Below are 11,791 nucleotides of genomic sequence, written 5' to 3'. Positions count from 1 at the left end.
GCCATAACACGCAAGAATTTTTCTAATACTTTCACCTGTTGCAGTTTTTATGGGTAAAATGATCTGCAACAATACATTCTCCCATGAATCTCTTTGGAACAGGCCCTAATCCTTGATCGTTAAAGCTCTCTGACTCAGGCCACACTCCTGCAGAATCCAAATTTCAAAGCCAAATGAGCTCTCTTTAGATCCCTAGTTAAAATCTATGCACCGGTTCCAATTTCTTGTCTGTCGAGTTACAGTTTTATCTACATTAATGAGTTTGAAATGTTATACCTGAGTCAATTACGCCAACAATCACATCATATTCATACCCAGTTGTTGGTTTATTGTGTTGACGACTACCTTCAACTCCTAGGAATTCCCAAGAATGAGTAGTATGGAGACGATTTGTCTTGCTCTGGAAAACAGAAATAACTGATTCTTTCTCTGCCAAATTTTTTTTTACTCAATTAGTACTAGGAATTACCGAGTGATTAAACGATACGATGAGATTGACGGAGAACATATCTAGCTTACTAGAAAGTTGCTGAGCTTGTTCTTCAGTCAGCATTGCTGAGAAGCCTCTGAAGCTTTTGCTGTAATGGTGAACCACTGCTTCCTTAGCTTGATGAACACTATATCGTAGTAATTAGAGCAACAAGATTAGCACTTGTGTACAGGGAGTTAACTTCAGTTCCGGTTGAATTTGATGTTCAGTTTATGAAGTATTGTACCTGCCAGTAACTGATGCGAGCATATCATGGCTTGATGAGATTACCGACTGCGAGTTCATTTGAGAGTGATCCCCCATGTACACTATGTAGTGCTGCAAAAACAGAAGACAACATTTTTCAGAAAACTGATGAGTTCGAATCCAAATGAGAGTCACTCGTACACATATAATGGATGTTGCAGCATAGCATATACAGACCTTGGTTGGGGGGATGGCATCATTTGAGAAAGCATTTCCCAAGAAGCAAAAAAGTGTGAGAACTATCAGTAACTTCATGTTTTGCACAAGCTGTTTAACTTGGGAATAAAAGAAGAATTGCAGTTGAGCTCTGAGTGATGATAGTGAAAATATTATGAGCGCTCATTTATGGTATTGGAGGTTTTGAAGGTTTCAAACTGTGCCGAATAAGTTGATGCCCAAATGCCGTCTTCGATTCTCCAACTATTTTAAGCATAAGTTAATCTGATTTTATATCTGCTGAATTCAGCAGTTTGCAAGTGTAAGTTAGTTGCCGGCTTATAATATGTTTGGGTGTTCCTTTCATAAGATGCTATTGCATATACTTGGATACTGGGCATGGCATTTGGCTCAATTGCACCTATGAGTTTATATCACCTATGATTTTATATCACAACTATGTTCTGAATCAGTAACAAAGCCTTGTGAGTTTTGATCAATTCACATATTCCTGGCTATCGAAGAAAAATGAATTAACAGTATGACACAATTTTGCCTGCAAGTAAAGACAGGTTTCAGTCTAAACATTTTTGCTTTCCTGATTGAAAAACCAACTTCAGAAAGGAAAAAAAAAAAGTATACAACGATCTTACAACTGTTATTACTCTGAACAAAGAGGAAGAAATTTAGGCGACCTCTTATAGAAGAAGCTACAGATCATAGATAGGTATATTTTCATCCAAATCCAACAATGATAGTTAAAATACACAAATCCAAATCCCCTTTCCCATAAAAACCAACTTGGACTTTGGCTTCCAATTTTGATTTACATTTTAGCCTTCCTCTCCAAACTCTCTTGTAAATCTCTCATGTACATCTAGATCAGATTTGCTGACAGTTGGCCTCTGTCTTGCGAGTACTTTATCAAAATCTGTCCGCATTATTGGAGGTGGAAGAATCTGCAAGAGATAATTAATTAGTATATGACAGAAGCAGTATATGAATAATATGGGTTCGAACCCACCAACTCTCTACCATCCACCTGTGAGGTCCACTTAGAGATGGCCATTGCACTGATTTTACAAAAAATGAAAGGAACGTCTTTGCTAAATAGGTGCTGAAACATATACGTGTGACAGAACCAACACGGTGGTGGAAAATAGATGTGCGACATTGTGTGTGTCTACGTGTGCTGCTTCATGAGAGGGTAAGTGTCTGTGAGAGAGTGTGTGCAAGCAATACATAAGCACTCCAATGTAGCCACCTTATGATGATAAACAGGAGGGAAAAAATGGAAATTATAAGGCGGACGTATGCTACCTTTGCTGCAAGGCCTTTTGTTGCAAGATCTTGCATTGTTGTCTGGATCGCTCCTCGTTGTTTAGGTCCACATGGTACCCACATATCATCTTTAGTGTTGATAAAGAACATAGCATCCTGAGTTTTTCGAACAGGTTCGAAAAGTACATCTTTAACCTGAATAATTAGAAAGATAATGGCAACAGCTTATTACTATTCATGCACGGTCCAAATTTGAAAAAACGACAGAAATAAAATTTTCAAGTGTGAAAAAGTTACGCTAAAGACTTACACAGACAGCAATATCTGAACCTGAAAACCCCTCCGTCTTGTTACCTAGGTGCTCGAAGTCACTTTCAGTCAAGTTGTGAGGTGTATCTCCGAGATGCACCTGCTCAAACCATTAAGAAAAAAAAAAAAAAAAACTTAACATGACAGTAACTAAAATTTGTTGAGTATTCAAAAATAATTGATTTAGCAGTTGCCGGACTCAATTTAAAAAGAAAAAGCCAGTGCAGTGGCCACGTTTTATTAGAGAGAAAATGTCAAAAACAAGCTTTAGCACCTTGAACATGTGTTGTCTAGCCTTCGCTTCAGGAAGAGGAATGTAAATTCGCTTGTCAAATCGCCGACGGATAGCCTGTAACTCACTTTGTATTAGAGAATACAGCAACACAATAGTTCTACCAAGGACCCCAGAGATTAGATCAACTTCGGAGCTAAAATGGCATACAACCAAAAATATTCACTATTTTTACCTGATCCAAAGAATAGGGCGTATTGGTTGCAGCAAGAACAAGAACTTTCTGGTCATTATTTCCAACACCCTGAATTTTAAAAAAGGTAAAAGGTCAGTCAGCTCTAGCCTTAGATCTGAAGAAAAGGAAGGATTAACAGGTGAAACATTTAGCCATCCTTGTATAATCCAGCATCTTTCATACTGGTATACCTAACATACCTGCATCTGTACAAGAAGTTCTGTTTTGATACGTCGAGAAGCTTCACTTTCATTTCCTTCCCCACGCTGACCACATAAGGAATCTATTTCATCAACAAATATGATAGAAGGAGCACTTTCACGAGCCATTTGGAAAAGGTTTGAAACAAGCTTTTCACTTTCACCCATCCACTTGGAAACCAAATCTGAAGAAGAAATACTGCAAATCATAACAATAAATGAGCCATCAATTTGATTGCCTTCACTATACATACGAGAGGACAAATGACTAGAGCAGATAAAACCAAATCAAAAATCAAAATGAAAGTAGGGTACTCATCCAACTGCTAAGCACCATATGCTTTAAAATAACAATCGCTATGGGCATTACATGGAACACATTTTAAAAAAAAAAACTTCTGGCCAGAATAATGCCCAAGTGAATGACTACTCTCTAACTGCACTAGCAGTGGCTCTGCATACTTCTGGATAAACCCTGGATTATACTCTAGTCAGCCAAAGTGGTTCTACATACTTCTGGATAATCCCTGGATTATACTCTAGTCAGACAATAGGCCAAAGAACCATAACACGTAAAATAGAAGCTACCATTTTTTCCTTCGTCTTTTCAAATTCTTCATGATACCACAAGCTATCTGCATTAGAGACTTGCTTACAAATAGGACATGATAAATAAAGTCGCATTCTAAGTTATCTCTATGAAGAGTGGAGGTACAAGCATAGGGTAACAAATGTTGATTAAGACCTGGGTTGCACAAATACGGCCACGCGTGTCTGATACAGAGATGTCTCCTTGTGCCCAATACGGCAATTCTAAAAACCCATAATACGCGGATACAGAGGTACACATAAAAATATTTTAATTATACACCACCATGGTATCATCTGTAAGCTTATCAGTGATTTTCTACCCATTTTATCTACCTATTCATAATATGTATGTATTTCTTTATATATATGATGAGAAGGAAAAAAGTCAAAAACTGACAACTAAGGATTTATGTAGTTGAATACAGGGCATAGCAGAAAAGAGAAGAGATTATATGGCCGGTGGAGCAGAAAGGAAAGGATTTAATAACACAGCCGCATTTTAAGTGTGACCCAATACGTGGCTCTGTCCATCCGTATGGACACACGATACAGGGACCACCAAGAAGTATCTGTGTAACCCACACAGATTAAGACGAATTACGATAATACAAGACCATCTGACCATATAACTAATCAGGTGCATATTTCTCTATGGAACCAACGAGTTTAGATGAGAAATAAAATTGCCTGTAAAAGGTCGAGTCTGCTTCTGTTGCAACAGCTTTGGCCAAATATGACTTTCCAGTTCCAGGTGGCCCATACAAAAGGAACGCCCTCCATGGTCGTCTCTTGCCTAAGAGGGAAAGAAATCAACACAACAGCATTAAGAGAGTGACAGTGATGGATGACAGCAACTAAACTTAAACCTTATGCAATCATATGCGTATTTATGCCGTGGACAATTAAGACACAGTTTCTTATTTGTGCTCGAATTTGCCATCCAAAATACATGTCTCTTGGTAATAACGACAACCGTCCTTTATTTTTTAAGTCAACCTATTTAAACATGAACTCCTTTCCAAATCCATCATTCAGACTAGTAAACTACAAAGTCACAATTTTTGTGAATAAAATTAGCATTACGAAGAACACAAACTCGATAAAAGAAACTTACCAGTAAAAAACTGAGGGAACTTGACAGGCAATATAACCGCTTCTTGCAGAGCCTGTTTGGCACTCTCAAGTCCAGCAACATCATTCCATTTCACATTAGGTTTCTCCCTGATAATAGCCGAATTCAACCCAGCTCTCAATTTCGCTTGCTCAGGATCTTCCCCATCTCCTCCACCTTCACCATCTTTAGGCTTGGTCTTCGGCCTAGCAACTACAGCTGCATCACCATTAGATGCAGGACCAGCACCACCACCATCATCTAACACAGCACGAATCTCTTCTGCTCTTCTCAAATACTCAGTAAATTTCTGAGTTATAGCTTCTTTAATTTTAGGATTCTTTTCGTATTTCAAATGCGTTTTGAAATATTCCAACGCGTTCATATAAAGAGGAAATGCTTTCGCATAATTTCCTGCGTTATCTTCTTGTACTGCTTGTTTTACATATTCTATTGCTTGTTCTTTGAAATTACTATACATCTTAAAGCATAGAAATTACAATAAATTAGATGAAAAAAAAAACCTAACCCTAGATTTTTAACTCTTTTTCTCGATCAAATTCGATTTGAAATCAGAAATTGAAGGAAGGGATTGATTGATTTTACCTTGATTTGAACTTGTTGATGAAGATCGGGGAAGGAATTTCTAGGGCTGGGAATGAATCGGATCGATTTTGGTTTTTGTTTAGGGTTTTTTTTCGAGTGGAGACGTTGAAGTCTCGATGTTTGAGAGAGAGAGAAAAGGAAGAATATCAAAATTTCTTTTTAATGGATGAATAAAATTGGGGGTGGAGGAGGATTCGGTTGACTTGACCCACTTGGACTAGGAAAACACATACCACGAGAGGATTGGTGACGGCTTGACGCGCTCAAGGGATTGGGGCAGCCATTTATTTTCCGGATAAGGAGAGAGCCAATATGGCTAAGTCTTACGGTGTGCTAATCTAGCAGCTAGATTAGTAGTCCACGTCACATAGGACTATCTACTGAGTCTTATGGGAGTGCTAATCTAGCAGATAGATTAGCAGTCCGCGTCAGTCCAGTGATGAACCATTCAGCGCAGAGCGATGAATAGTTCAGCTCTTTAAATCTTAGCCGTCAGATTAAATGATGTATCGTCCAGCGCGAAACCATTCAGCGAAAAGGTGTTTATTTTTAGCTGAATAATTTAGCGAAACTATCTAGCTGCTAGTTCACATGCTAGCAACTGGTAGGAGAGAGAACTAGTATTAATTTTTATGCCACACTTTTTTTTAACTGCAACACTTAACTGCTAATATAGCACCTTCAATCCAGCCCATAAGACTTAGCCTAATCATAAATAATTTTCCGAGATTCACCCTTTTTTTTCTTAAAAATAAATCGATTTATGTTAATAAATCTGCTAAGTGTCTAAAACTTGATCATTAAAGGTTGCCCTAAGCAGGAACATGCGTCTAATGGCTCTGAGTTTCAACTTGTTCCATCGATAACGGATAACCAAAAAATCTTTTGTCTATGCACAAAGTCGAAACAATACAAGGAATCGGTATTCAAACTTTGTGTGATCGTCTATGGATACGAGATGGAAACAATACAACAATCAAAGTACGATTAGTTGATAATAGGTTCGGACTTAACCAAACTCTATAGGATCACTATCAAGTAATACGGAGTTAACGTTTGTTTAATTTACTTTAAATTATAAGAACAACAATTATAATTGCGGAAAACAAAATTAAATAACACAACAAGATTTTGTTAACGAGGAAACTGCAAATGCGGAAAAACATCGGGACCTAGTCCAGGATTGAATACTCTCAGAATTAAGCCGTTATACAAAATCAACCTAACTTCGTATAATTGAGACTAACCAACTAAACCCATAGTTCACCTAGTTTCTTCAGTATCTCTGTGCTTCCACTAGTGGAGAATGAGTTTTTAACCACTTCCTGGGCTTTGAAATAACTACTTCCTAAGCTGCATAACTACACGTACTATGAGACACAGTTGTTTTCTTATAAAATATTAAACCTGCTTCTGTCACAGACTCACAGTCGTTATATTAATAGTATTTTTGTAAATATCAGGGCTTCTTGACCACTAGGCGTAATTACCAAGAAGACAAAAAACAACTGTGAGGGGAGATAGTTTCTATGGCCCCAGATTTCGAACCAAGGGTTCGATGTAACTTAGGGAATATTTAGACGGTAATGATGAAACCTCGTTTCTATCGAGATATTTTCTTCTCTTTTATATCCATTTCCTTTATCAATTCTTCTCTCCAGTTCAGATCGCCATGACATAATAACAAACCTTAATTAGCAACTGATTCAAAACCATTAATTCTCTCCAAATCTATCAACCCTTTTATGAAAACCCATTTCTTGAGAACTAATTTTTTCCCGTTTTCAATCTTCATCCGGTAAACCTGTGGGTTTACAATTTATTTATTTTTTTCCTTTAATTTCTTGGATGTTAGGGTTTTAATTTAAATTTTGTTTTCATTTTTGTATGTAGAAGACCTTCAGGTGGATTTGTCTTCAGGTATAACATCTCCATCACTTTGATTCGATTTTATTGGTGTTATTTTGTGATTATTGATTTCGTTGGTGTTACTGAAGTTCTCAATTTTATTTTTATTCTGTAAAAGAGTTTATCTTCAGATGCTCAATGTTAAAAAAAAATGTATTTGTTTGATTTTTGTTTTAGGGATTGCTGTAGATTGAGATTTTTCAGATCTAGCTTTTCGTACTTATACTTCACTTTGATTTGTGTTTATCATGATGCTCTTACATTTGAATTAGAATCTTTTTAATGTCCCTCCAGTGGAATTTGGCTTTTGAGATTATAATGAAATTCACGTTATACTTTGAGGTAGTTGTGTCCAAGCTAAATAATTGTGTTTGTATTATCGGTATTTGAATCTAGAAGATTTAAATATTTGCTGAATAAACTGCAATTAGAAGACTTTTTGATTAAGACCATGAATGTAGCTATCTGATTCACTTTCTGCTTGTACTAAACCCTTGCAATGAATTTTGTATGATTTTGATATGGCATATGAATTTAGATTTTGTTTGGTTTGTATGAATTATAGTGACTCTGTGATATCTTCGGATGAATATCAAGAGATTCAAGATGTTGCATTTGATGTTCTTCTTGATCCCAGCATGAAGGAACCTGATTATGTTGCATTTGATGCTCTTCTTTATTCTAGCATGATTTATTATAATTAGGTTGCATATGCAGAAAGATTATGTGCAGATTTTAGAGTTTAATTTTGTCCTTAATATGGCTTCTGTAAGCTGCTTAGGACCATTGTTGATTAGATGTATAATATTGGTGTTATAGCAATCTTTTATATGCTGGTTTTCTATTATGATACTGAGAAGAAGCAGTGCTGCATTTTTTATTGTTTCTTATTATGGGTTTTTTGATTAGATAACTATGGCTAGGGCCCTGGAAGTAGCATCAGGTCTCGCCGGACTACAAATCCTACCACAAATGCAAGTGATTGGACTCATTTGGTTGATACACGAACGCCTCCACCAACTAATGGTTTAGACAGTCACGAAAGTCCATTTACTTCATCCTTCATGCTTGCAGTAAGCTTTTTTTTTTAATCTCAATGGATAAGATAGTCACTTTGCATTAATCTACCTTGCTTGAAGTAAATGACTTGTTGTTGCTTTTTACGTAATCCATTAGCTGTGAATTATTGTAGTCTTGTTGCGGATTTTTGTTTCCTTCAGCAAGCACTTGTCAATTTCTGTTTCCTTCAATTTTTAAAAAGTCTTGAGCTTTTGTGGACAAGTAAGAATTGGTGTCTTGCTTGTGTCTGCTGGCAACACCCATAAAGTGGGGCTGATATTGAACCGGTAAAAAAAAAATTTAGACATACTACGCTGTTAGAACTTTGTTATTGAACTTCCAATGCCCAAACTTACTTTTGCTGCAGGTATATTATTTAGATCAGTTGGGAAGCTAAGTTCCTCGTTTTGCTGGTTTATGGCTTGATTGTTAATTGCGTAGTTCATACCCTTCTTTATTTTTAACATTCAATGAATTTTCACAGCACGTCTTTAAAACGGATCGGGAACAGGACGCAGTTATCAATTTTTCAACAAGTCCTCATATTTTCTTCACATGTTTGAATTGTTTATGTATAAGTACTGTGTTATTATTTTGAATTTATTTTGTTTGAATTTTTGGCAGATGGAGTGAATGTAATCTGGAAGTTCTGGAGGATTGCAATTTAGCGAAAATTTCCAGAGTTACACCAGGCTTTGTTGGAGCTGACTTGTCAGAATTGGTTAAAAAGGCTGGTAAGATTGCAAAGAAAAGGACAAATGCTATTACGAAATGCAATAATGAAGTGCGCAATGTAGACTGGTCGATGCAACCGCTGGAAGCATAGGAAATGGAAGGACTTGGCATTAGCATGACTTATTTTGAGGTAATTTTGACTTGAACAACCTTGTAGTGCTTAATGGGAACATTTTGTGTATGCTACCTATATATTCAAGCTTGTCCAATTCTACTAGGGTTATGAAGCTACTAACATTATGTAGCTACTTTCTTAAAAGCATATCTACCAGTGGTATGATTCATGACGATTCTATCTTTCGTTTGTTATCTTTCATCTCTCTGCCAAAATTTACAAATGCTTTTTCGTTTATAGAGAGGTCCTGTTTCCGGTTTTGTATTCTCTGCAATATTTTATGTATCAGTTTTCTTGTAAATATGCAGGACGCATGTAAAATTGTTCAACCATCTTTAAGAAGAGAAGTATTTTTCACCTATTCCCAGTATCAAGTGGGAAGATGTCGGTGGTCTTGACTTCCAGAGGAGGGAATTTGAAGAATATATTGCCAATCGTATAAGTACCCCGAGGATTATGAGGTAATTAAGTCATCAGTGACGTACTATTCATCATTGTGACGCGACATGAATTACTTAAATTTTATACCGAAGTTTTACATATTAGTTAGTTACTCCCTCTTTAAACACGATTGGCATAAGTTCTTTCTTACTTTTGATCCGTGATACAAGTGTCAACTGGCAAGTTGCTGGGTAAGAATCTCAATTGGTGAAGTTTGTGGATTTTCTCCTAAAACTTCTATCAATTCACTGTGTATATTTTGGATCAGGATCTCAATTTCTTCATGAGCTATGGACGGGATATTTTACATATGAAATGGAGTTACAGTTTATATATTTTTGTAGATTGCAATTTGAGTGGATACTTGCATGTGTAGTTGTAGGTTGTGCTGGTGTCGAGTAGATTCTTTGTATCGTTTCCTAGTTTTGTTGTTGTTAATTGATGTACTCTTGGTTTTTGTTTGCAGCTTCAGGATGGAGTAATGGACATGATTTGAGATAGTTTGTCAGAAAATTGAGGCATGGATGGTGAAGTCTTACCTTCAACTTAGGCTCGAGTAATGAACCTGGTTTGAGCTAGTTTGTCTTGAGCTAGTTTGTCGTAAAACGGAGGCATGGATGGTGAAGTCTTCCCTTCAAATTAGTGTTGATGCTTGTTATAGAAATATAGGTTAAGGTTTTCCAACACAGTGTTGAAGTTTTTCAGACTTGGAACTTGCTGTATTTTAGATAGACTTTTTTTTTTTAAATCAGTATTTTAGATATTCAAAATTGTAAACCGAATACACTTTTCAATACAAATTGAATTTTAGTCATTATCAATTTAATTTTCTTAAATTCATTTTTCAAGTCATTATAATTTTATTGTGATTCAGCTTTTAGTTTTAGGTTCAGTTGAATCAGCTTTTATATTCAGCTGAATCAATATCATTATTTTTTTATAAAATATGATGATTATAAACTACTGTGTCCATCGTGTTGTCAATTGACAATTAAAGAAAGTAGTTTTTTAAAGAATTCAACCTGTGTTAGAAACAGTCGCTTTGAGAAAAACTACATTTAAATTAGAGCTGATTAACATATTCGTTTTTAGCGATATTACTTCTTGTCCTGACAGTGGTTATATTTCCATTTTCCACTAGTGTTCCAACATTCAATAAATGCACGCACTGGAACAATTCCTTTGGTTCGTATCCCAAACAGTAAATGAACAAGAAATATGTTCGGTAACAATTCTATTCAATCTCAGTGATATGAGTTAGACAAAGGCTCTTCTGTTTAATAAACTCCTTTGTCGGGTTTAGATCAATTTATCCAACAACTACCATGTAGTTGAATATTTTCTTACTACTACACCCAGGTGAAAATAAAGACTAAAAACTACTTAAACATACAAGAACAAAGATGAACAAGATGTAAATAGCATGAAAAGTAAAGATGAACACAAGCATATAACGTGGTTCGGCCATGAAGACCTACGTCCACTGAGAAGAAGATGTTTTCTTATTGATTATAAGGTCTTACCCTTGAAAGTGTTACATATCTCTTCTAGATTTCTCACTTTCTCTCTATCTAGATCTCTCTCAGGAATTCTCTGTAGAAAAACCATCTAAAAATGTTACATAAGTTGTCCATCTCCTGGCACATGGACTGGTATTTATAGGCTAGCTAAACTCGGGGTGGTGTGGTCGTCCGAACACGGTGGGCCGTCTTCCCTCGCTCTGGTTTCCTCGGGCTGACATCCATACTACTCCTTGCGATGGCTCGCTGGGTTCTCCCTCCGAGTTGTCTCGCCTTCCCCTGGATCGTGCTGGCCTTCTGTGGAGAACCTGGTGCCCTATCGCCTCTGGGTCGTAGTATGGATCGTCGAGTCTCTCATCACGATGCGGAACTACCCACGTCTTGTTCCTATCCTTCATTAAACGCGGTCTTGCTTTTTAGACTTGACCGTTTGAGCAGATTTATACCTTTATCTACACGCGCCATTCATGTGGCGCTGGTGCAGTTGCCTCGACTGAGACAAAACTACCTTTTGGAGGATGATTCGGTGCTCCTACCTTATCCCCTCATCAGATGT

The 11,791-nt window shown here is 36.7% G+C and overlaps 1 protein-coding gene, 1 long non-coding RNA gene and 1 pseudogene across 2 annotated transcripts; 1 reads left to right on the top strand and 2 right to left on the bottom strand.

The window, feature by feature from the left end:
* Nucleotides 1-991, bottom strand: part of LOC113311505 — a 73,353-nt pseudogene extending 72,362 nt beyond the window's left edge.
* A 413-nt stretch (nucleotides 992-1,404) lies between these two features.
* LOC113310162 (protein SUPPRESSOR OF K(+) TRANSPORT GROWTH DEFECT 1) lies at nucleotides 1,405-5,600 on the bottom strand. Its single transcript, XM_026558740.1, has 9 exons — nucleotides 5,458-5,600; nucleotides 4,855-5,332; nucleotides 4,428-4,533; nucleotides 3,150-3,348; nucleotides 2,950-3,018; nucleotides 2,757-2,831; nucleotides 2,484-2,582; nucleotides 2,213-2,368; nucleotides 1,405-1,851 (listed from the first exon to the last, which is right to left on the bottom strand). Exons 2-9 carry the CDS (start codon nucleotides 5,330-5,332, stop codon nucleotides 1,726-1,728), a joined length of 1,308 nt encoding a protein of 435 aa, XP_026414525.1. The 5' UTR covers nucleotides 5,458-5,600; the 3' UTR covers nucleotides 1,405-1,725.
* Nucleotides 5,601-7,099: 1,499 nt separating this feature from the next.
* On the top strand, nucleotides 7,100-10,529 carry LOC113308699. Its single transcript, XR_003339989.1, has 5 exons — nucleotides 7,100-7,377; nucleotides 8,275-8,438; nucleotides 9,049-9,289; nucleotides 9,583-9,735; nucleotides 10,182-10,529. It is a non-coding gene; the product is annotated as an uncharacterized LOC113308699 (long non-coding RNA).
* The last annotated feature ends 1,262 nt before the right edge of the window (nucleotides 10,530-11,791 follow it).

This window comes from Papaver somniferum, chromosome 9 (assembly GCF_003573695.1).
Source record: "Papaver somniferum cultivar HN1 chromosome 9, ASM357369v1, whole genome shotgun sequence".
Lineage (NCBI taxonomy): Eukaryota > Viridiplantae > Streptophyta > Magnoliopsida > Ranunculales > Papaveraceae > Papaver > Papaver somniferum.
Note: the sequence above shows the minus strand (reverse complement) of the source record. Positions and strands in the feature narration are given on the sequence as shown.